At 33.4% G+C, this 26,921-nt stretch overlaps 2 protein-coding genes across 2 annotated transcripts; both read left to right on the forward strand.

Moving 5' to 3' along the window:
• Positions 1–1,376: 1,376 nt before the first annotated feature.
• Positions 1,377–2,675, forward strand: LOC124922611 (xyloglucan endotransglucosylase/hydrolase 2-like). The gene is made up of 3 exons (XM_047463336.1): positions 1,377–1,700; positions 1,824–2,017; positions 2,189–2,675. Exons 1-3 carry the CDS (start codon positions 1,422–1,424, stop codon positions 2,586–2,588), a joined length of 873 nt encoding a protein of 290 aa, XP_047319292.1. The 5' UTR covers positions 1,377–1,421; the 3' UTR covers positions 2,589–2,675.
• A 4,442-nt stretch (positions 2,676–7,117) lies between these two features.
• Positions 7,118–11,800, forward strand: LOC124938741 (biogenesis of lysosome-related organelles complex 1 subunit 1-like). Its single transcript, XM_047479244.1, has 3 exons — positions 7,118–7,186; positions 11,446–11,646; positions 11,711–11,800. The coding sequence occupies exons 1-3, from the start codon at positions 7,118–7,120 to the stop codon at positions 11,798–11,800; spliced, it is 360 nt and encodes a 119-aa protein (XP_047335200.1).
• The last annotated feature ends 15,121 nt before the right edge of the window (positions 11,801–26,921 follow it).

The raw sequence follows: 26,921 nt of genomic DNA on the forward strand, positions 1-26,921 counted from the left end.
ACTCAGATTTTAGCAAGTAAGCATTTTTAGACAATGCAAGAAGAACTTAGAGAGAGAAAGAGTTTGAGAAGCCTAAGATCGACTCAGATTCTAGCAAGTAAGCATTTTTACTAAATCTAAGACCGATGAGATTAACCTAGGGATTTCCAGGGGCTTGTGGTTTTTACACCCCAACTAACAAATCATAGCCAAAGACCGAGAGTTCTTAGCATCTCAACCGATAAACTAGCCAAGGATCGGGAGTCCTTTATACCAAAGACTTGGGGTTTTATACCCCGACTGATAAATCTCAACCAAGGACCAAGAGTGCTTAACACTTCAACCGAGGCTTCTTAGCCCGGACCGATGAGTCCGACTAAGGGTCCCAGACCTTGACCGATAAAAACGAACCCAAGACTTATGATATCGGTCCTAAGGCATGTTTGGTTCCCATTTTATAAAATCTAAAATTATTTTCGTAATTTTGGAACCTCAAATCATTTTCTAAAAATTCTGAAAATTAGAAAATGTTTTCAAAATATTTCTAGGATGTTTCCACAAAAAATATTTTGACAATGCATGTTTGGGATTTATGTTTAAACTTTAATACTTTTAAAACTGATGTTATATAGGTATTTTCCTCCCTACCTAGTCAACGTTATCCGCAACAAGTACGAGCATTTTAATATTGTTATTACAATATTTTAAATAACGCTAAAATTTATTCATGCCTAGGACCGGAAGAATAATTTGTTAAAATAAAACGTTATACAACCGATTTTCAAAAGCCAAATTTATAAGTAGAGACCGTTTTTAAAACGAGTACGGAGGAAGCGCGAAAGACCTTTTCCGAGTATCACCAAACTATGAACTAAAAGAAACTTTGGCCAAATATGTTTGTACATATATGCCACTTTTATTGATTTTCATAAATCATTTGACGACCTGTTTCAAATTAATAATTTTTAAAATTAATTATGTTTAACTAATTTAAACAATGAATTTTCTATAAAAAAAAAAAATTAAATTGTAATAAATTTATATATATATATATTATTATTTTTTATTCTGATTCGATAATATAATAAATTTAATAATATTCTTTTTTTAATTAACTAATTAACAATTTAGTAGGTCTCCATAACAATGATGTCAGCTAACGCGGGATTCTTCTCAATCAATCAGCTCTCTCTCTTGAAGTTGGTGTCGTTTTCTTCCCACCGTCTTTGAACACAGCAGCGAGGCCAGCTCTATCTTCTCTGGTTTCTTCATTTAACGCGTCCTACTCTCATAACCTAACTTGGTTTATTCTTATTCGTATTCATATTCACGTTTTATTTCCTTCACCTATAAAAGACGATAAACGGCTTATGCAACCATCACCCCGCATCACATAGTTCTGGTCTTCCTGGTTCGCTCAGATCACATAATTAATACACAATATGGCAAGCCATGGATGTTCATCCTTCCTTATGGCTTCTTTTGTCCTGACTTGCATGGTAGTTACTGCCTTTGCGGCCGGCAACTTCACGGATGACTTTGAAATAACTTGGGGTGGAGACCGCGCCAGAATACGCAACGGTGCCCAGCTTCTGTCTCTTTCCCTTGACCAGACCTCCGGCTCTGGTTTCCGCTCTAAAAAAGAGTACCTTTTTGGAAGAATCGACATGCAACTCAAGCTTGTTCCTGGCAACTCAGCAGGAACTGTCACCGCTTATTATGTATGTCTCTCTTAATTACCTCTTAATTAGAACTTATTTTATCTTAGTTTTTTTAAGAAGGGTTCTCTCTCTTGTGGATGTATGTATGATCATGATTTATCTTTATATATATATATAATATAGTTGACATCGGAAGGACCAAAGCATGATGAGATTGATTTTGAGTTCTTGGGGAATGTGAGTGGACAACCTTATACAGTTCATACCAATGTGTTCAGCCAAGGCAAAGGCAACAGAGAACAACAGTTTCACCTTTGGTTTGACCCTACCAAGAATTTTCATACTTATTCCATCCATTGGAATCTCCAAAACATCATGTACGTGACATCTTCTATCCCAACAACTTCTTCTAATTCTTTTTCTCTCATATCATATATATTTATATATTTAAAGTGGTTTTGAAAAACAAAATTAATTGATTTAATTGAAGTACTGGGTGACATTAGGATGCATACACTCTAATTTAATGAAATTTGTGAACATTGCAGCTTCTTGGTGGACAACTACCCTATAAGAGTGTTCAAGAATAGAGAAGCAATGGGAGTTCCATACCCGACAAGCCAACCCATGAGGATTTACTCGAGCCTTTGGAACGCAGACGACTGGGCCACACAGGGTGGACGCGTGAAAACGAACTGGACTCACGCTCCCTTTACTGCGCTCTATCGTAACTTCAATGCATGTCTCCCTTCTTCCTCATCCTCTTCGTCGTGTTCATCTGCTGTCTCCACAAACGCACTCTCTGATTCGGACTCTGGAGCTCAGGAGCTCAATGCAATGGGCAGGAGGCGATTAAGGTGGGTGCAAAGGTATTATATGGTGTACAATTATTGTAGTGATCTAAACCGCTTCCCTCAGGGCCTTCCTACAGAGTGCAAAAGCCAATGAAGATTCATAAATTTGTTTCTGCAGCAAGGTTGTAATGGTTAAATTGCACTTTTTTATTGATTTATTTGTTGAGATTTCATTCCACTTATTGTTTGGTTTTTATAAAGCATTAAATAATGATTAAATTATATGTCTTTGTATGTTGAAATAATTATTTTTTGTTTTTGAGTATAATGTAATATCTTGTTTGAAAATATTCATTTTTCATTTAAGTAACTAAGTCGTCTTAAATTCATGTTTTATCATATTTAATGTTCTACATAATTTGAAGAAAATATTGTGCGTTCTCGAACATTAATAAAATGGAGTTTGGTTACACGTGAGAAATGACGGTAGCGTTATATTTTGTATGCCCATCAAATTATGGTTTCTATTATAAACTCTTAGTCATTTTATACAAAATATTTTTTACATTTCGTTTATATAATCCACCCTAGTACATGCAACTAAGGATAAATCTAAACCTAATAATGCGATTAAAGGATTGTAACAATTCATCCTTAGGCCATGCGTCTAGGTTGTCTATATGGTACGAAAAATAAATAAGTAAAATCGAGATGAATACCTATAGATGAAAGTGTGATCGAGATAAATTGAAGTTATGAAAGATAAGTTTCAAATAAGGCCTTAAGCAATTATATCCTTTTATAATTTTGTTAGAAAATATTTATTTAATCATTTTATATTTGTTTTGAATTTTTTAAAGTTATCAACAAAGTTTCAGAATGCAAGTACAGAATAAATATAATTATGGAATAACAAACGTGCCTTAGGTGAACAAAGTCATATTTGGCGAGAAATGGAAAAAAGATGAATGATTGGTATGGTGGAAAAGAAGGTGGTTGTTATGTAGAAGTTCAATGTTTGATCCTTGGCTTGCCATTTTTTTCCTTCACTACTTTTACAATCATCTGCTAAGAGCACTTCTGATTGCATAGATCAAACCCTCAAACATATGCACATGTTCTTCGCAATACTACATCCAACAACTCGTATAACCCAATTTCGATTTACTTACCCATGTTTTAAAACAAGCATACCAAGTCAATTAGTAACAACCAAAATACATGTTGCAATAATCCAATCCTCATTATCATTACATCAGGAATCTAAAAAAAAAAATCAGATTGACATATTTAGCTTCACAACTCTTATGGACAGTGGCGGATCCAAAGGGTGCAAGAAGGGGCTTAAGCACCCTGACTTGTGTAAAAAGTTTGGGTATAATTTATACAAATTAATTATGAATTATATATTTTTCTCTATATATAATTAGAAATGACAATTGTTACAAAGGTGTGGTGGTGCAGTTGGCTATAGCGTAGGTCTCATAGCTTCTATGAGTAATCCTGAGATCAAGAGTTTGAGCCTCTCTCACCCCATTGTTTTGAATAATGTGTTTTGTCTGGTTTATTTTAATAGTGGTCTAGCCCCTAAAAGTATAGATTGATTTTGAAATATACCCTTAAAAGTATGTTTTCGTGATAGATATTTTTAATAAGTTACATTTTGATGTTCAATTTTACCATTAAAACTGTTGTATTCATTTATAATTGCATGTTGCTGCAAGAAAATTTGTACTTTACTGTATAGTGTATAAGCAAAAACATCTTTTATTGTTTTCTAATAGCATTTTTTATTCGATTTTATATATAATAATAGGTTCTTGATACGATGATTCAAGAGATAAAAAATTGTTTTTTTAAATCAACTCTCGGAGATACTTAATTGCATTGCTTGTTTAAATCCAAATGACTCATTTTCTCAATTTGATATTGGTAAGATACTCTACCTTGTTGAACTTTATCCGGAGGATTTTTCGTTAATTGACCGTATAGTACTTGAGAATCAACTTCAAACTTACATTTAAAAGGTACGAAATGAATTTTCTATAATTCAAGATTTAGGAAGTCTTGCTAAGAAGATGGTTGAAACTGGAAAACATAGAGTTTTTACATTGATATATTGGTTGATTGAGTTAACATTGGTTTTACCTGTTACGACTGCTTCTGTTAAAAGGGTATTTTCTGCGATGAAAATTATCATAGTGTTTTGTCTGGTTTATTTCGATAGTGGTCTAGCCCCTAAAAGTATAGACTGATTTTAAAATATACCCTTAAAGTATGTTTTCGTGATAGATATTTTTAATATGCTACATTTTGATGTTCAATTTTACCATTAAAACTGTTGCATTCATTTATAATTGCATGTTGTTGCAAGAAAATTTGTACTTTATTGTATAGTGTATAAGCAAAAACATCTTTTATTGTTTTCTAATAGCATTTTTTATTCGATTTTTGTATATAATAATAGGTTCTTAATACGACGATTCAAGAGATAAACAATTATTTTTTTGAAATCAACTATCGGAGGTACTTAATTGCATTGCTTGTTTAGATTCAAATGACTCATTTTCTCAATTTGATATTGGTAAGATACTCCACCTTGTTGGACTTTATCCGGAGGATTTTTCGTTAATTGACCGTATAGTACTTGAGAATCAACTTCAAACTTACATTTAAAAGGTACGAAATGAATTTTCTATAATTCAAGATTTAGGAAGTCTTGCTAAGAAGATGGTTGAAACTGGAAAACATAGAGTTTTTACATTGATATATTGGTTGATTGAGTTAACATTGGTTTTACCTGTTACGACTGCTTCTGTTAAAAGGGTATTTTCTGCGATGAAAATTATCATAGTGTTTTGTCTGGTTTATTTCGATAGTGGTCTAGCCCCTAAAAGTATAGACTGATTTTAAAATATACCCTTAAAGTATGTTTTCGTGATAGATATTTTTAATATGCTACATTTTGATGTTCAATTTTACCATTAAAACTGTTGCATTCATTTATAATTGCATGTTGTTGCAAGAAAATTTGTACTTTATTGTATAGTGTATAAGCAAAAACATCTTTTATTGTTTTCTAATAGCATTTTTTATTCGATTTTTGTATATAATAATAGGTTCTTAATACGACGATTCAAGAGATAAACAATTGTTTTTTTGAAATCAACTATCGTAGGTACTTAATTGCATTGCTTGTTTAGATTCAAATGACTCATTTTCTCAATTTGATATTGGTAAGATACTCCACCTTGTTGGACTTTATCCGGAGAATTTTTCGTTAATTGACCGTATAGTATTTGAGAATCAGTTTCAAACTTACATTTAAAATGTACGAAATGAATTTTCTATAATTCAAGATTTGAGAAGTCTTGATAAGAAGATGGTTGAAATTGGAAAACATAGAGTTTTTACATTGGTATGTCGATTGATTGAGTTAACATTGGTTTTACCTGTTACGACTAGTTCTGTTGAAATGGTCTTTTCTGCAATGAAAATTATCAAGACTGATTTACGTAATAGAATGAGTGATGAGTGGATGAGCGACAGTTTGGTAGTATACATCGAGAAGGAGATTTTTGCCACAACTGAAAATGAACAAATTTTACAACATTTTTAACAAATGAACACCCGAAGAACACAATTGTCTTCATTTGTTTGTACGTCTAGTGGTAGTTAAAAAGATAAATATTTTATTAGTATCGACATGATTTTGTATCTTTATTATTATCATTATTATTTGTACTTTTATTTTTGATATAAATGTTGTATAGTAAAAAGAATTATACTTGATAAATTTTGGAGCACTTTTTTATATATATGGCTCTGAATTCTCTATTTGAACTTCGAATCATGAGCCCACAAACATGCCCATTAGCTCTAGGATGCTCATAGGCCGTTTATGGATTAATGTTGCTAAGGAATCCACTTAGTTTTCTAAATAAATATCTAGAAAAATTGAGCGTTTTTTTATATAAATAGAATGAAGATATTACATATTAGTAAATAGTTCATAAGTAAGTTCTGGAATGCATCCATATCAAACATACACATATTACAGAATATCGAAGGCAGCATGAACTAGTATTGCAATAAATCGAACATTTCATTAAAGCTTTCAGTTACAGCAAGATTGATAAATTACCACTAACACTATCAGCTCTAATATAACCCTAGCGAGCCTTTCGGAATCATCCCCCAAGCCTCATACTCAATCAAGTATTATTTACTCAAAAAAAATCTTCAAGAACTCGAAGGTGTCCACAGCCCTCTCTTCTCTCTCCTCCTGCTCTTCTCTAACTTTTTTCTTTCTTCATGCCCCACTGCTAATAATTACAGGAATCATCCCATTCAATGTGTCCACGTTCAATCTCCAAAATGCCCTTTTTTTTGTCTTTGGACTTTGCGGGGCAAATTAGACACTTCTAGTTGATGGCGAGGCCTTGTAGATTTCTTGGTGATACCTTTGACGTGGCTTCAAACGAAATCTCAAAGGGTGAACCTATCAGTTTTGGGATATTTTATTTTTGAGAGAAAAAGATGTTGAACGGCTCTGATGAAGAAAAATATCCTTCTACATTGGTTATTGAAGAAGAAAATGTGGGTTCCCAAGTTTCCTTCCTCATGATGACATTTCTTTTAATTAAATGTCAAGCAGACCTATGGCAATTGCCTATTAATTAAATGGCAAGCAGCTCTGTTTGGTTGATCGTTAGGCCTTGTTTGATTGCAGTTTTCCGTCAAGTGGAACAGGTCCTTGACCTAGTCAAGTGGTTTTTTTTCCAGCAAAATAATCAAACCAACAATAATATCAAAATTATATATTTTTTAATTTATTTATTTGGTTTGGTTAACTTAATTTGTCTATAATTATTTATATATTTTTCAAATTTTATTTAAACAGTCCAAAATTTAATTATTTATAATTCGGTTGATAGACACCATTTTTAAATTAATTGTTTATTTTTAATAATGTGGAATGAGCCCTTATAAGAATATTTAAAAAATAATTAGTTGGCCAGGGATTATTTAATATTATAAATCGAGGGTAAATAGAATGTCCTATCTTGGACAATGTTTGAATACAACACTTGTATTTAGGAAAACGAATATCCAAGCTTGACCAATATGCACTCTTTCAAATCTCCTAATTTATAATTTTTGGACTTATTTTATTTATAAAAGTAGTGTAAAGGGATATAAATTTTGAACTTGACAAGTCTGACAGGAGACTTGTGTTTTTTGGTTGTCGATGACTATCCGATGTCAATTTTATACCAACTCATGATCATCCAACTTGATGTTTCGTTGGTAGAACCTAGTATCACTTGGCTTTGACCCGATTAGGGTTAACTTTTCACGTAAACTAAAAACCTGACAATCAATCTAACAATGTAGCTTTTTACCCGGCTAGGATTAGTTTTGTACGTAAACTAAAAGTACCTGACAATCAAGCTAGCTTTTGACCCGATTAGGGTTAGCTTTCTCCATAAGTTAAAAGTATTTGACAATATAGCTGATAATGTATCTTTTTAACTGATTAGGGTTAACTTTTGATATAAGCTAAAAGTTGTGTAGAGGCAGAAAGATAAACTTGACAAATCTCACAAGAGACTTGTGTTTTTGGTGCCTTTGGTAAATCAGTATGGCTTCCATCTAAGAGCCATGCTATGTTGAGTCTTTTCAATGTAGACTTATGGGCGACATGTCTTGTTCAATAATGAGCTTCATCTCACTTTGAAACTTTTTAACGTCTTGCTCTTTCTAAGTCAATTTCTTATCGACATAGACTTTTGGACAACGTGTTTCTTTTAAAGGAGTCACATCTCACCTTAAAGCCTTTTAGCGTCTTGCTCTTTTCTACGTTGAGTTCTCCTCAATATAAATTCTTGGACGAGTCTTGTTCAAGGATGAGACTCATCTCATTTTGAAACTGTTTAACGTCTTGCTCTTGTTAAGTCGAGTTCTTCTCGACGTAGACTTTTGGGCGACGTGTCTTGTTCGAAGATGAGACTCATCTCTCTTTGAAATATTTAATGTCTTGCTCTTTCTAAGTCGAGTTCTTCTCGATAATAGACTTTTGTAAAATGGATGTGTTTTGTCCAAAGATGAGACTCATCTCACTTTGGAACTCGTTTGACGTCTTAATCTTTGCTACGTTCAGTTCTCCTCAAGTTAATTCTTGGACGGCATTTTTTGTTCAAGGATGAGACTCATCTCACTTTGAAACCGTTTAATTTCTTGCTCTTGCTAAATCGAGTTCTTCTCAATGTAGACTTTTAGACTATGTGTCTTGTTCAAAGATGGGATTCATCTCACTTTGAAATCGTTTAACGTCTTGCTCTCTATAAGTCGAATTCTTCTCGACACTAGACTTTTGGAAAATGGACGTGTTTTGTCCAAAGATGAGACTCGTCTCGCTTTGGAACCCGTTTAATGTCTTTTTATTTACTAATCACGACTAGTTTGACACTCATTTCAACTTTCACTCGCCGACCTTCTTAGATATTTGAAACTCGATCATAGGGCCTAGTCATCCCTTGACTTTAAAGGATTAACTCTTGCGCTCTAAGACTCACTCACTCTTCGTGGCCTAACCTTAGAGGAGATTGCACACGATCTTTCCGATTTTTGTTTGTTTTATTTTCTGTTTTAATGAGAATGCTCCTAGTTTGAATTATGTTTTTTATTCTCTTTCTCTATTTTTTTCATGGCGATGGTGATGACGGATTTTTTATCTGTCATTTTTGTTCAACAAAATTCCCATAGTGTTGACTTAGAGTTTTATTATATATATTTTTCCAAAGACATCTTTAGCTTTCAAACGTAAAGTCTCTTTCTCCTTTTTTTGCTTGTTTTTTTGTGTTTTTTTATGTCATTTTGCTTAACAAAATGCCCCAAGTATTGATTTAGAGGTTTATTTTTCTTTTTATTTTTCTTCTTATTTTTGCAATGGAGGAATGAAGTTATACTTGTCTAGCCCTCTAGTTGTTGTCATTTTTTTATTTTCACTAATTTTTCAAAAGTTGGATTCATCCATTTTTTTCGTGACTATTTCAAAAAGAGACAAATGATCGTTGCATTTCCTTGACACGAAGGTCAACAATCATAAAACGCTTTTTAATGCCAATGATTGCTCTGGATTTTCTTTTCGAGTGATTTTATTTTTCTCAAACATCAAGAGTCGAAGCTTTTCTCACGCTCAACTAAACTGTTTTATCAAGAGGCTCATCCATACTTTTGGAAAGTTTTGCGTTATGACCTTTAGGCTTCATTTTTTTTCTTATTTTACATACGTGTGATGTATATGATAGAATCAATAAATTTTTGTTATACCCTTTAACAATCAAGACAATAATTTAGTTGAACAACAAACGATGATTTCAATATCTCATTCTCTATGAGTATGGACTTTTTTATTCTTTTTTTAGATTAGGGTAATATCTGATATAATCACATTTCTACTCATGTCATTCATATCAGCCAAATCGAAAGTTTCAATGAGTAATAAATGGCGATTTCAATGTCCAAACCAACACAATCTTTTACTGTTATTATTTTTCCGAAGTATTCAAGTTCTCACGCATGGCCATCATAAGTCACATCTCTTTGATAACTTGGTTTCAAGTTTGAGTTGTAAATTTCCACGAGTATCACTTAAAAAAATAGACATTTTAAGCGTTTGTATGACTTAAGAGAGTGTTTATTCAGATATCATTTGTTCAAGTTTCAAAAAACACATAGTTCTTTTTAAAACGATCATCAAAGTGAATGCAAAAAAAACGCCTAATTAGCGACGAATAATTATCGACGTTTAGTTAGCGTCGAAAATATGTGACAGCGATCGCGACGGTTTAATCCACGAAAAATATAAATCGTCGGAAATATTAATAGATGAAAAAAACATTCATCACAGTAAATAAAGATATTATACCTATGATCAATAATCGTCCCTAAATTTAAAGGTAAATTTCCGTAGGAAAATCAGTCAATTAATTTATACTATATTTTGGATTAAATTTACGACGAAAATGTTTAGTGTCGGAGTTTTATTTAGTTTGTCAAAAATTCCGTAGAAAATATTAGTGTTCAAAATTCGTTGTAGATTTTCGACGTTATATTTAACTTTATTTTCTACATTCATTTTTATCATAAATTTCATTGTAAATGACAAACATTTATATTTTCTAGGTTTATAAAGAATAATTCTTTATGTTTTGTTGAGTTTGGAGATATGGGTATAACAGAATCATAAACATATTTGTGTTGGTCACGTCATACGTTCTCCATTACAAGCTCCAAAATTGATCGATTGTAAGTGTTTCAACCGATCGATTGTTCTTCGTTCCAGACGTTATTCTTCAATCTATGGTCAATCTCATAGTGGCTTGCTGATTTGATTGCTTGGTGTTAGATTATAATGGCTTGATCTTTAACAGTTTGATAGATATCGGTTTGATGAATGCAATGCAAGTTGATTTTGAAGGATTGAATAAGTTTAATGCATTCTTGGTGTTTGTTAAAATGATTTTAAATAAGTTTGAACTTATTGATGCCCTCATTTCATTGTTGATAGGGTTAATAGAATCTAGCTGTTCTTAAAATGATTTTGAAGCCCCATTTCATTGTTATGTATTTAATGCAATTTGGGTGTTTGTTAAAATGATTTGGAAGCTATTGAACTCAAATTTTACAGTTGATAGGTTTAATGCACTCTAAGTGTTTGTTAAAATGATTTTGAAGTTATTGAAGCCCCATTTCATTGTTGATAGATTAAATGCACTCTAGGTGTTTGTTAAAATGTTTTTGAAGCTATTGAAGCCTTGTTTCATTGTTGATAGGTTTAATTCACTCTATGTATTTGTGTAACATTTATGAGATTAATTGATAGGGCTCCATATAGTATGTAATCCCTTAATTTATTATATTAGTTAATATTAGTCCCCTAAGTTGTTAGGGTTGACAGCGTCTCTGATTTCTGAGTTTTGTGATGTAAGATTGTTACATAGAAGGTGAAGAAAGAAGCGATTAAGAATTCGGTGAGGGTTTCTGAACTGTTAGTCAATGTCGTCAATGGATGCGTCCAAGAAGCATTCATTTATGAGAAGCGTATCGAGTTCGAGACAAGGGCTTTAGCAACATCAGTTGCACGGTTTGGGAAGCAGACCGATCAGTGGCTTGCTGCTTCTCATGGAATCAACACGGACTTGAAGGTATAAGTTATTGAATCATGGATTGGAATTGAATTCAAATGTTGAAATTTGATTGATTGTGCAGGAAATTGGAGACTTTGAGAACTGGATAAAGACGATGGAATATGATTGTAAGAGGATCAACGATGCAATATGCAACATCTACCAGGAGTAATCTCTTCCAGGCAAGATGCAAAAACCTAGAGCCTATTGATGTTATTATTATTATTATTGTTGGAGCTTTAGCTGTTGATGATGATGATTTAGTTCTTGATTTGTTTAAGTTCGCTCATTAACAATGGTAAATAACAGTATACCAGAATTGCTTGTTTCTTCTCTTTATTGTTTGTCACTACTATTACTACTAGCCATACTTGTTGTTACTCCTTGTATCTCCAGTTCTTCACAACAAGTGTGTATTGCTAAAACATATTAGTCATTGTAAACGATGATTCCCACATGAAATGGAAACCCATTTAAACAAATTTTTTATTTCTTATTGAAATTTTGGTTATATTCTAGGGCTTCTAAAGATCCGGTCCTTATATTTGGAGATTTAGATGAGCTTATCATTTTGCATTTGTTGATGAATAATCTTTAGCTGCTATTGGAATAATACAGGTATGTCCATCGCTATTTTTGATTTATTTGTAATAATTGTTACAAATTTCTCATGAGAGTCTATCCAAGGTAATTTTAATTAAATTTTTTGGTAATTACAATTTTGTCAGAATAATATGAGAGAAAATAGGCTTTGGATGTACAACAAAAATTTATCAGATCGTCGAGGATTAACTAACGAATTTATTGAAGGGGTAGAAGAGTTTATTTAATTTTGTATGCACAATGCTAATAGTATGAATGTAGGAAATATTTTTTGCCCATGTAGAAAATGCAGAAATCATAAATTTCAAGATTCAGAAACTTGTAGAAGTCATCTTTATCGTAGTGGTTTTATCGAGAACTATTATACGTGGGTATGTCATGGGGAAGCACCAACTCAGTTTGTACCGTTTCGGACGAAATTAATGTTGAACCAAGTTATAGTGTTGACGATATTAATTCGTACCATAGAATGGTTTTCAATGCTGTAGCTAGTTATGATCCGCCAATACAAAATGAAGGTGCGAGTTCTTTATCTAATGTTCCGGTAGATAAACCTATTGAAGGCGGAAAATTTTGGGAAATGTTAAATGTTGCAGATCAACCTATTTAGTCAGGTCACCCAAGAGAAACAAAATTATCAGCAACTGCGAGACTTATAAGTCTTAAATCTGATTACAATTTATCTGAAAGTGCATTGGATGACATTATTGTATTGTTGCGCGATCTAATGCCAAGTGACAACAACTTGCCTAGAAATTATTATATTGCGAAAAAACTGCTCAAAGATCTAAGTTTGCCGGTTGTAAAAATTGATGTATGTGTTAAAGGTTATATGCTCTTCTGGAAGGATGATAATCTAATTGAGCATTGTAAGTTTTGTTTGCAACCAAGATACAAACAAAATGAAGTCAACTCTACAAAGAAAAAACATTGGAAACAGCTAATATATTTTCCTTTGACGCCAAGGTTACAAAGGTTATACGCTTCAAATGTAACAGCCGAACACATGACGTGGCATGCGCAACATGATATTGAAAATGGTGTGATGTGTCATCCTTCAGATGGAGAGGCGTGGAAATCATTTGACCGTAAATTTCTAGAATTTTCATTCGAAAACGCAATATTCGTTTAGGACTATGCGCTGATGGATTTTCATCTTTTGATATGTCTATATATTCTTCTTGGCCGGTAATGGTGACTCCATACAATCTTCCACCAGGTATGTGTATGAAGACACAATACATGTTTCTTTCATTGATTGTGCCCGGACCATCAAATCTAAAAAAAATATTGACATATATATGCAACCATTAATAGAAGAGTTAAAACAATTATGGGTGGAAGGTGTTCTAATATTTGACATATCAAGTGGACAAACATTCAATATGAGAGCGACTCTTTTATGGACGATAAATGATTTACCAGCATATGGAATGTTATCTAGTTGGAGTACTGCTGGGATTCATGGATGTCCTATATGTATGAAAAATTCAAAATCGTTTTGACTGAAATTTGGTATGAAGCCGTGCTACTTTGATTCTTATAGACAATTTTTACTAAAACAACATCAATTCAGACGAGATAAAAAAAATTTCATTAAAGACCGAATTGAGTTGTCACCTCCCCCACAAAGACCGAGCAGTAATAATGAAATATTGTCAATGGTGTGTGATTTGCCCACGGCTATGGAAAATCCTAATGGCACGCCTTTAGATTTCGGTGTGTTGCATAAATGGACAAAAAAAGTATTTTCTGGGAGCTTCCTTATTGGAAACATTCTCTCATCCGTCACAACCTTGATGTCATGCATATTGAAAAAAATGTTTTCGATAATGTCATTCACACCGTTATGAATGTGAAAGGAAAGACAAAGGACAATATCAATTCGAGGAAAGACTTGTTTCTACATTGCAATCGTCCCTCGTTGCATGTGCATCCCGATAGTAATGGCCCGAAGCCTAAATCTATTTATACGTTAACCAAAGAAGAAAATCGTATAGTGCTTGAATGGCTTAAAAGTCTAAAATTTCCCGATGATTATGTGTCAAACATTGCAAGATGTATTGATTTTAATGGATGCAAGTTGAGTGGATTGAAAAGTCATGATTGTCATATCTTTATGGAACGATTGATTCCAATTGCTTTCAAAAAATTATTACCAAATTTTGTGTGGGGCGCGTTGACAGATTTGAGTAACTTTTTTAATGAACTTTGCTCAACAACATTGAGTATTTCAAATATTGAAAGAATGGAAGTTGATATTCTAGTGATTTTTTGCAACCTTGAAAGAATATTTCCTCCATCATTTTTTGACTCAATGGAGCATCTTTTGGTGCATCTTCCTTATGAAGCTAAAGTTGGAGGTCCCGTTCATTATAGATGGATGTATCCATTTGAAAGGTACACAATATATTTTATTTTACTATATATATTATTTATGATTTATTAATAACATGATAATTTGTTAGGTTTTTACATCATTTAAAGAAGAAAGTGAAAAACAAATCGAAAGTGGAAGCCTCAATTTGCAATGCTTATCTTGTTGAAGAAATATCCACATTTGCGTCACACTTTTTTGCACCACACGTGAATTCAAAAAGAAAAAGACCGCAAAGGAACACAGAAGGTCCAATTAATAGTTTTATCCCTACACATTCTATATTCAATTATCTTGGATGCCCAAGTAGTGATTCTAAGCCTCAATATTTAAATGATGAAGAACTTCGAGCTACACATATATATGTTCTGTTAAATTGTCCTGAAATGGATCCGTACTACAAGTAAGTTTTTTATAGTGTTACTAATTATTACTATTTTTATAAACGTATATAATATATTATTGTAAATGTTAATTCACTGGAGATATTGTAATTCACTCGAAGGAGTGCATGCAAATCAATTAGATCGTGTTGTTGCCGATAATTTTGCTAAGTGGTTTTCTTCACAAGTAAGAATTTAAAATAAAGCTCTCATTATCAATGATATTTAACATATTAAGAATAATTCATTATTCAATTTCAGATTCTTATCGATCCTATTCTTGTTGCCGAAAAAGGGTTGCTTTATAACCTTGTATGGAGTCCCAATAGCCCATCAACGAGTTGGCTTATGTATTTCATTAATGGATTTGTTTGGCACACTCGAGATATGGATCAAAAAAATCTACAATGAACAGTGGAGTATGTGTGCACTCTGATCATGATTATTATGGCTTTTTAGATGAAATTATTGAATTGGAGTATCCAGGTTTATATCTTCGGGTAGTGTTATTTAAATGTTCTTGGTTTCATCCCATTAGAGGAGTCAATGTTCATAAAAAATATAAATTAGTTGACATAAATCCTCTGCAACCATACAATAAATATGAGCCATTTATATTAGCGCAACAAGCGGTTCAGGTGTATTACTCTCCTTATCCGAGTAATAGGAAAGACAACACACAATGGTGGGCTGTTTGTAAAGCCAAGGCTAGAACTAAAGTTGAGGAGCGTTGGACCGAAAAAGCGTACCAACAAGATGAAATGATAGGATCATTTGACATTCCAATTTATGAAATTGCACAATTGTGTGATCCTAATGGTGCCCATAATGATGAAACAATTGATAACTTTGACACTAATGTCCATGGAGAATTACAGTTTAATGATAATGAAGATCGAAGTGAAGACGTCGAAGATGACAATGATCTATTTGAAACATGAACATGTAAGTAACTCCTTATTTTAATATATTCCCTTAATTCCTGTAAAATAAGTGAGTAGTAAGTAATAACAATGTTATTATGCTAATGTTCAACAGGTTTCACTAGGAAAAGTTGGTAGACATATTCTATTATGTGGCAATTATTCGAGAAAATAGTTTACTTAAAGCTGGTGTTATGTCCTATGTTAAAGTTGATGATTATGTTCTCTATTAAATATCTTGTGAGTTGCTTTTATTATTTTACTTGAATTTGGTGTTATATTTCATAGTACAATTGTTGTAACTCATGTTTGAACTTCATTAAATAGATAAATGTTTTGATTGCTTATGGATATTTGGTTGTTTGTTTGTATGTAATTAGTAATTCAGTTTTGATCATTACAACTGATTTATTTATAAAAATGTAACAAGATTTCATTTAGTAAAAAAAAAACTATTTCAATTTGTATCAATAAATTTAAGACTAAATATTTGATTATGTTTTTTTTGAAATTGATAAACTTAAAATAACTTCAATGTTAAAAATGTAATCCCAAAATATTAAACTGTTTTAATATTAAAATCAACCTATTTCAATTTATTTTAAACATGTGAATACTAGTTATATAATATAGAAAATTAATTTATAAATAATATAAAATAAAAGATAAATATATTTAATGTTGGCCATCGAAAATGATGTGGAAACATAAATAATATATAGTATAGAAAATTAATTTATAAATAATATAAAATAAATTAATATATTTAATATTAGTCATCGAAAATTACATAGATAATTTAGTACGTCAAAAATTACGTAGATAATTTAGTGCGTCGAAAACTCCGTGGATAATTTGGTACGTCAAATATTATGTGTAAACCTAAATAATATATAATATAGAAAATTAATTTATAAATAATATAAAATAAATTAATATATTTAATATTAGTCGTCAAAAATTACGTAGATAATTTGGTGCGTCGAAAACTCCGTGGATAATTTGGTACGTCGAATATTATGTGGAAACCTAAATAATATATAATATAGAAAATTAATTATAAATAATATATTTAATATTGGGCGTCGAAAATGATGTGCATAATATATTTGTCTAAACTTTCATTCGCGCCTGTCCTTTCCTCTCCTTCACTGACTTTTCCCTCTCTTCACTGATTTTTCCCTTCTTCACTGATTTTCCCTTCTTCACTGATTTTTCCCTCTCTTCATTGAATCAGCATTCGACAGTCAACATTTTCCCCTCTCTTCATTGAATCAGAGTTTTTTCAATCAACATTCGAATGGTAAGCTTCAATCACTCCTTACTATTTTCATGTTTTAGAGTTTCGTTGTTCGTCGGCTTTGAAGATCTAGGTTTTCATTTTATCAGCATTCGACTCGACCTTCAATTAACAGCTCTAAAAGGCATCTCTAAGATCAACGATCTAACTTCATCTCTACCAATATTGTCACATAATATACAGTTTATACCATCTTCTTAGATAAACCAAAATCATTGTATTGTTAGGGTTTGGATATGGATGGTACTGTATTATTTGCTGTATAACTTAAGACTTTGTTTGGATATGGATATCTCATTTTCTTCATTTGATAAAATCTTTCTGTGATGAACTTCTCTTTTCTCTGTCTTGCTCATATTTCAATAAAATGGTAAAGCTGAGGGATGTGAATGAGGGAAACTGTCCTAATTTCCAGAGGTTGGTGATATTGAACGCTGCAGGTGTTCTCTCCGGTAATACATATCTCTTCTTCTTCCTCTTCCTTTCTTCTATTTCGAATAATATAATCTTCTCTGTTATTGTTCTCTGTTTCACGCTTGTTGTAGGTTTCGTTGTTTCTTTCAGGCTTTTTTTTCCTAGAATCGATTGTTCGGCTATCAATCGACAACATCTGTAAGATTCCTCTGTTATTTTGTTTTTGATTTCACTAAGAAACTACGTACATTTAGGCTTTGCAACATATCAGATTCCTCTTTTTGATAAATTTGTAGGAATTGTTATGATCATGTTGAATTAATCAAACATCTTGTTATTACTATGAATTAAGAATTGTAGAAATAATTATCTTTGATATAGCTTAATTCTTAACACCCCTTTTCGTATTTACTGATTTACATAAAGTAAGGATAGAAAGGTTATTCAAAACCATATAACATAGTTAATGTGTCTTTTTATCTGGATCTAGATGAGTAATTAATAAACCTATCATGAGTTAAATTTAGTATCTAAACAAAATCTCATCCAAATACGTTTCTAGATCAAGAATTCCTGCACCCATATGAGAGACCCCACAATCTAACCATTCAAATCACCAAATATCCAAGCCTAATAATCAAGTACAAAATCATTCTAGAACAATGTGAAGTCCAAAAGGTCATCATAAAGCATGTCTATACAGCTAGGAAGTTGTTAAAATAAAACTATATTGGATCCATTTGGATAGCTAAAATACATTGTACTAATACAATCACTTAGTATGTATATGTATGAAGAAGAATGCTTGATTTTATTGAAGAAAGTGATAAAACATAGATTAGATTGGGAAAATAGGAAAATATATGTGCTTCAAGTAATCTGATCATTGAAATAAGAACACATAATGTTTCTATAGCCATGAAAGGAACCAAAATCCCTACTCTTATCATAATACATGTAATCACTCTTTTTAAATTTGTTAATTTTTGTTTCTATAACATCTGGTCTTCGTCATAATTCACTTTGAATGTTCTAACTGGTTTGAATAATGGATGTTCTAAAGAGATTGAGTAGTAACTGCCTTTCTTTTTCTCTTTTTCAATTCCCGGTTGCTTTTTTCCAGAAGACGAGTGGTGCTGGTGCGCTGTATTGGAGGAAGGCTTTGCTTGTAGATGTCAGTCATTTGATAATTGATTTGATTTGATTTCTCCATTAGTTGGATAGCTTAGATATGTTGGAAGACCGTTCTTGTTTGGATAGTTGTATTAATGGAGTTGTAATCATGAAAAAGTGTAATGATTCATGTTTTTTTTAAATTGATAATATAATTTAGCATTTACATTAAGGATTTTTAGGTGCTTACATAAAGATGATGTTGATTATTTATATTAGAGTAAAAGCATGCCAAATAATTCTTTACATAACTTTCTTGATTCTGCATATTTATATTATTTATTTTTTCCATGAAGATTATGTCTGAAGAGAATACACAAGATACAAGAATTCCATCTTTGTCTTCATATGCACAAAGAAATGATATTTTGGAAATTCAACCTAACCGACTTAAGTAAGTGTTTCACATTTTTATAAATTTTGAATATAAATAGATTATATAAGTAATTTTCTCTCCATTGATTACACTCTATTTTATATTCAAATATAATATATTTTGTTTTTAATACTTTTGATAGCTTTCTATCGGATGTTACGAGGATATTGAACAAAATGATAACATCTTTATGGCAAGGTGGTCCCTATATTAATTGGAATGATGTGCCACTAGAAGTTAAAGAATTATGGTGGCATCAATTCAATGTAAGTTAATTTAATTTTGTTTTCTTATAGTAAATGAATAAAAATATGTTATAATCTATGACAGTTGCGTTTCAAATACGATGAGATTCACACATCAGAGATTCGACAAATATTCAATAGAAAAGGGGGTGAAAAAATAAGGAATGTTGTATATCATGCGAAACGATGTAACAAAAAGCCATGGTTCGTTTCTGACCAAAGTTGGGAAAAAATGCAAAGTACTTTCGCGACTCCTAAATATGAGTGTAAAAGTAAAAAAGTAAAAACAAGTCGGAAAGCGAATTCTGAGGAATCTATGGGGTCCATATATTGTGGAGGATCCATAAGTATTCAAACACATAAAAGACGGCTTGTAAGTTTGTTAATCTTTTTAATTAGTAATATCTTTTGTGAATTAAATCATATAAATATCAATTTATATTATGTTATATATTCTCTTATCTAGGAAGTGGAGTTAGGAAGGATACCAACAGTAATGGAGACTTTTATGCGTACATATCAAAAAAAGAATGGCAGCTGGAGTGGCCCACGAGCTGCTAAAGCAGAGGTATTAAATTACTTTTATATTATTTCAGTTTAAGATTGTTTAAAAAAATGAATCATATTTGTTTTGAACAATATTATTTGTATGTATTTTTAGGAAAAGTTTGTGGAGCTTAACGAAGTTATTGATAGTTGTGACGAATCTAACAAAATGACAAACAAGGAATTATGGGTTATAGCTGTGGGTGGCCCTAAAAAAGGAAGAATATTTGGCATGGGCACGGGGGCAAGCTTCTGTTTCATGAATCAAGAATCTTCATCTTTACAAATCTCAAAAAAATTGCAGGATTAGAGGATACAATACAAGAGTTGAAGAAAAATGATGAAGAACGAAAAGAAGAAATGAAAAAAAAAAGATGAAGAATTGATTGAGGAAAGAAGGAAAACAAAGGAAGAAAAGATTCAATCGGATGTTGTAATTGCTGCTCTTCTAAAAGGACAAGAAATTATGCAGGTCCAAATGAACGAAATAATGACAACATTTAAAAGTCGGAAGAAGTGACAACGATAATGTATGAATTTCAATTTTACTATGTTATTTATTGTTTCTATTTTGAAGGTAATAAAAACATCTTTATAATTAATTTTAAATTTGATTTAGATTGATTGCAGTTTCGAGCTTTTGTTCACTCGTCGTTGATATATGTTTGAAGATGAAGCTTTGTTGAATTCTGTTGATATATGTTTGAAGATGAAACTTTGTTAAATTCCGTTGATATATGTTTGAAGATCGAAGCTTTATTGAATCCCGTTGATATATAGTTGGTGTTTAAAGAATCAATGGGTTGCATTTATGGATTGTGTAAGTTGATTGTGTTTATGGATTTTGTTAGTACTATTAGTAGTAATTTCAAGAATATCATTTGATATATATTTTAGTTTTAATGACTTATGTTTAAAGTTTAATTTGAATATATTTTGTGATAATAGATGATTGATGATGTTATTTTGTGATAATGGATGATTAATTGTATTATTTAGTTTTAATATATTTTTTAAAACATAATATAAAATTTAGGTAATAATATAAATTATAAAATATTAAAAATATAAAATTTTCGACGGATATACCCATAAATAACTTGGGGTGAAGGGTAGGAATGAAGGTTGAAAGAATAATTATTTATACCGTAGGAAAATTCGTCAAAAATTTTGTCACACATATCGTCGAATATTCTGTCACTAATATATCGTCGTAAAATCCGTCACCAATATTTTCCGACTAAATATTTAATCGTATGAGTGTTAGCGACACTCATATTTGCGAAAAAATTATATAGATGAAAATAACGTCCCAAATTATATATTCGTCAGAAACTTCATCGATAAATTCCGTCACAAATACATGTTTTTTTGTAGTGGAATTATTCTTCATTCCTACTTATTTTAGCAATCCTTATTGCTCGTTTATTTTTTTTATCATGTTTTTCTCTCTCTTAAACAACATCTTAATTTCCTCCATGTTTTTTTTAGAGAAGTTTGATGGTGACTGGACTTAAAGAGTAAGCTCCCTACATATCCTTTGAAACAAGCACTCGTTTGAAAATCATCGTTCTTTTTTTTTATTTTTATTTTCTCTTTGGTTTTTTTTATTTTTTTTAATACTTCTAGTTTTGGAACTATGATTTTATTGTGAGGAAATTTACCTTATTGTTATCATAATCTTTTTTTGTTTTTTTTTTCTTTATCTTTTTTTTTTGTTTTTTTACACTTACTTACACATTTCAGATGACTCTCAATTTTTTTGAAAACGTGAATATTTGTGTACCATTCATCGATCCCAACATGCATCCATATCATATCTTCTTCGAGTGCCTTCAAGCAAAATGCTTCTTCAACGTGTCGAGATTGTATGGGGCCGAAAATTATTGTCCATCGAGTGTGTAGCCAATTGAGTCACTCCTCCCGAGAAGATTTTCTTGATGACAAACGGTCCTTCCATCGTGGATGAAATTTACTTATGGGATCCATCAATTCTCGAGTTTTCTTTAGGACCAATTCACATTCTTAAAGGTTACGAGGTTTGACATTCTTGTTGAGGGCATGTGTCATTCAATTTTGGTACATCTGACTGTGACAAAGGGCCTCCAATCATTGATCTTCCATTATAGGCAACTACTCGTATCGGGTTTCATCCAATCTTCTTCGATAACTTGACTTTCGAGGAGTACTCTAAGTGTGAGAAATTCGATCTTGATAGGTTGCACATCATCCATACCATAGATCAATGAGAATGGAGTTTTGTCTATAGACGTTCGGACAGTCGTTCAATAACCCCACAAGACATAAGGTAGCTTCTCATGCCAATCGTTGTATGGTTGGGGTCATCTTCTTGATAATCGTGATGAAATTCTTGTTAGTCGCTTCAACTGCTTCGTTAGTTTAGAGTCGGTATGGAAACGACTTATGATGCTCAACTTTGAACTCGTCCAACACCTTAAGTACTTCCTTTGGAAGTGATGCCCGTTTTCTGAAATCATTGAATCAGGTAATACGTATTATGAGATAATATTATTTCATATGAATTTGGTTATGTGTGATGACTTCAATGCTTTCTACGATGTCGATTATATCCATTTAATGAAGTAGTCAATCACTAAAAGTATAAACTCGTGACCATTCGAGGTATGGGGATAAATCTTGTTAATGATGTTGATGCCCTACGTGGAGAAAGACCATGGTGAAGTCATGTTGTATAACAAAGACGCCAGAGTGTGTTTCAAATTTGCATAAATTTGACATTAGTGACACTTCTTGACAAAAGCTACATACTTTCGCTCCATATTTTGTCAATAATACCTGAAATAGAGTTCTTCTTAGCCAAAGTTAGCTCATTCACATGTGGTATGCACGTGTTAGTATGTACTTTACTCATGATTCGTGTCGACTCAGATTGATTTATGAACAACATGTGTTGGTTGTCAAATGATCGTCGATAAAATAGCATTTTATATCGAAAGATCTAGGAAGAAGAGTCACGTTGAGAGAAACCATTTCTCTTTGAGAGAGAGAGAGTAATATTAGGACAGGGATGAATTGCAGTGAGCGGGAAACCCTTTTTCAGCAAATTTTAATTTTTTTATTTTTATTTTCTCTATCTCCATATCCGTCATCGTGGTATGCCACGTCGGATTCGCTTCACTATCTTTCTGTCACTGGATGAAATTCGATCCATGTGGTACTATACTATATCGACTCAGATTCTAGTTAGTAAGCCTTTTTAGAAAATTCAAGAAGAACTTAGAGAGAGAAAGAGTTTGAGAATAAAAATTGTACTTATAAAATACTTGATAATTACAAAAATACTTGATAATTACAATGTAATATCTCTGAGTTATTTATAAGACTTGTGACATATTATATTAGGAATTTCCTTCCAATTACAATTTAATTACACTAATTTAGGATATCTCTTCCTTAACTAGAATATCCCTTCTTAAATTAGATATCTCTTCCTTAATTAGAATATCCTTTCTTAAATTAGAATATATCTTCCTTAATTAAAATATATCTTCCTTAAGTAGAATATTCAATGGGTTAGGCCTACTTAGGCGAGTGGGCCTCCCCTTGGGATAGGAAGATTCGTGCAGTGTGAGGCCAAGACTTTAATGAGCCTCGACATCCCCTTGAATGGGTCGAGACACTAATGGGCCGTAACATTCTCCCCCGCCTAAGTGGCGGCCGTCCTCGGCTCGACTTTAGACCGATCTTCTGTCTGAATTTCCATAAGTGATCCTCTCTTTCCCAGCAATTCTCGACACTAGGAAGACCTTTCCCCCTCGCCGCTCGATTTTAAACGGTCTCTCGTATCTGCGCACAATCTACTTGAGCAAAGATTATAGAGACTTACATTGATGCATAAGTAATTTCCATATTCAGCGGTCCCCCTCCTTGAACCCGACTACACGCCTCTTCAAATCTGCTCATTTCTTCATCTTATTGGTGTCTTCATCCAAAGATGCCCGAGCAAGATCTACTTCCTCTCCTAGGGATTTGGAGAGAGTGAAGGTGGACTAATTTTGACAAACTTAACATGTGGTCAAACCTTGTGGAGTTGATGGTTGTGTGGTGTCTTTGGCCTTGAGCCCCTCGAAGGCTTCGACACACGCTATATAGACATCCTCGGGTACTTCTTCTTTTCCCTTAGACCCGTCCCCATCATCCATCCTGGAAAAAAGTGGTAAATGTCTCTTTCCCATGTTTGCAACCTCGGTTGAACCGCATTGTCGAGAACATACACATTCCCTCTAATTCTCTTCTTATTGGTATCATACTAGTCTTCCCATGATCCAAAATGATTAACGAATCATAATAAGGCATTATACAAGCACGTATCTGATCGAACCATTGTAGTTCCAGTACTAAATCGTAGTCATCCATAGGAACTAATGTAAACGAGATGGTTCCCTTCCAATCTCCGATCCTGGTGTGTACTCCCCTAGCCTCCCCAGTCACCGTCTTAGCTGTTATATTCACAAACTTGACTGTCCCTCTCATTGGGTTGATGTGAAGACCCAACGCCTTAGCCACTCCTTCACGCATGAAGTTATGGGTAGCTCTAGTATCTACTAGTGCTTTGATGTGCTTACTCCCAATCAAGTCAACTACGAACATCGAGCCCCTCTTTGTTCCCTTGACCGGTTCTACAACACTAGCCTCCACAACATTCAGTAGTCTTAAGGATCCTATTGGAGTCTCTTCTTCCTCATCGGAGGACTCGGGTCCTTTAATCGTGGCAACATTTTCCTCCTTAAATTGACACATAAACTTTATGTGATTATGAGCACCACAAATATGACAAACTCTTGGCTTACCCGATTCGTCGGTTTGTCTCCTTGAGTTGTTGTGTGGATGTCACTTCTTGGGTGGGCGGTCTCCCCCACCTTTCTCCTTATCATGTGGGCGGGCTCCCCCACATTTCTCCTCATCATCTTTGATGAGCTTCGGCCTTTTCACGGATACCTTGAGTTCGATCAGCCTCTCCTCAACTGCAATTGTCTCGGAGACGTTCTGCACCTTGGCTCTGTACAACTCTAATTGTGCCCAAGTTTTTAGGCTGTTAACAAACACAAAAAAAGCCTCTTGTTCCGTTAGACTAGGTAATTCAAGCATCAATTCTTGGAACTCCTTAACATACTCCTTAATGGTCTTATTGTGTGCAAGTTGACTTAGCCACTTCCGTGCCTCAAAATCGACGTTCTTTGGGAAGAATAGGCGCTTAAACTCGGTCATGAAGTCTTCCCATGTTTCCATCCTCAACGTACCTTGTTCAATGTCTATTTCACGCCTTCTACACCATAATAGTGCCATCTCTATTAGGAAGAAAGGGGTCGTCTACAACCATGTGTGATCATCAAGTATGCTTGATGCCTGAAAATATTGTTCCATGCTCCAAAGGAAATCTTCAACTTCCCTTGCACTCCTCGAGCCTTTGAACAGAGTTATCTTGGGAACATCCATTAGATGAGGTGCCGCACCTCGAAGTTCCCATCCATTCCACCCAATCTGACATTCCATTGCATCGAGCCTCCCCATCATTTCCCTTTGGAGAGCGTCGATCATCGCATGGGTTTCTCTTAGGATTGTCTCAAATACTTCCTGTCGGATATCATTAATCTCCCCACGAATCGATCACAGCACTTCATCACGAATGCTACGAAGGTGTGGGCTCTCCCATCTTATCAACTAACTTTTAAGGTGTGGTTCTCCTAGGAGTTGTTATAGTGGTATCAAAGCAAGGTTGTGCTTCCGCATTCAAGTTGGAAGAGATGGATTCACGTACTACCGTTATTAAGTTTCCGACCGACCAACATAAGGACAAGGGATCCAAGAGGGATAAGTCCGTCGAGAGAGGTGCTTTCATGGAAGCGCGGGTGACCTGTTTGAAGAAGGCATGAGAGAGCATCAAGAAACTCTCGAAGTGTTTAGCGCGTTGGCCAATAGAGTGACATTTATGGATGAGAAAGGTGAAAAGTTAGAGAATGAGGTATTGGGGATCATTAACAATTTGAACCGTAGCATTCATGACGAAGTGCTGGGATCAGTTCGAGGGGAGATTAATGATATCCGACAGGAAGTACTTGAAACAATCCGAGGAGAAACCCATGCGATGATCGACGCTCTCCGAAGGGAAATGATGGGGAGACTCGATCATCGCATGGGCTTCTCATCGGATTGTCTCAAGTACTTCTTTTCAGATATCATTAATCTCTCCTCGAATCGATTCCAGCACTTCGTCAAGATTGATACGATTCAAGTAATTAATGATCCCCAATACCTTATTCTCCAACTTTTCACTTTTCTCATCTAACACCGTCATCTATTGGCCACCGCACTAAGCACTTTGAGAGCTTCTTGGTGCTCTCTCTCATGCCTTCTTCAAGTTGGGTCATCATTGCTTCCATGGCAGCACCTCTCTCGACAGACTGATCCCTCTTGGATCCATTGTCCTTATGTTGGTTGGTCGGAACCTTAGTGACGATAGTACATGAATCCAACTCTTGTAACTTGAATGTAGAAGCACAACCTTGCTCTGATACCAATTGTCACAGGTTGAAATTCGACCGGTGTGATACTATGCTAGATCGACTCAGATTTTAGCAAGTAAGCCTTTTTAGACAATGCAAGAAGAACTTAGAGAGAGAGAAAGAGTTTGAGAAGCCTAAGATCGACATAGATTCTAGCAAGTAAGCATTTTTACTAAATCTAAGATCGATGAGATTAACCTAGGGATTTCCAGGGGCTTGTGGTTTTTAAACCCCGACTAACAAATCATAGCCAAAGACCGAGAGTCCTTAGCATCTCAACCGATAAACTAGCCAAGGATCGGGAGTCCTTTATACCAAAGACTTGGGGTTTTATACCTCGACTGATATATCTCAACCAAGGACCGAGAGTGCTTAACACCTCAACCGAGGCTTCTTAGCCCGGACCGA

This window comes from Impatiens glandulifera, chromosome 1, assembly GCF_907164915.1.
Source record: "Impatiens glandulifera chromosome 1, dImpGla2.1, whole genome shotgun sequence".
NCBI lineage: Eukaryota > Viridiplantae > Streptophyta > Magnoliopsida > Ericales > Balsaminaceae > Impatiens > Impatiens glandulifera.

Coding starts and splice junctions, on each gene's coding strand:
- LOC124922611 (XM_047463336.1), top strand. CDS start 1,422: ATGGCAAGCCATGGATGTTCATCCTTCCTTATGGCTTCTTTTGTCCTG. Junction 1,701..1,823: donor GAACTGTCACCGCTTATTAT/GTATGTCTCTCT, acceptor TATATAATATAG/TTGACATCGGAAGGACCAAA. Junction 2,018..2,188: donor TGGAATCTCCAAAACATCAT/GTACGTGACATC, acceptor TGAACATTGCAG/CTTCTTGGTGGACAACTACC.
- LOC124938741 (XM_047479244.1), top strand. CDS start 7,118: ATGGCAAGCAGCTCTGTTTGGTTGATCGTTAGGCCTTGTTTGATTGCA. Junction 7,187..11,445: donor TTTTCCGTCAAGTGGAACAG/GTCCTTGACCTA, acceptor GTTACATAGAAG/GTGAAGAAAGAAGCGATTAA. Junction 11,647..11,710: donor GAATCAACACGGACTTGAAG/GTATAAGTTATT, acceptor TTGATTGTGCAG/GAAATTGGAGACTTTGAGAA.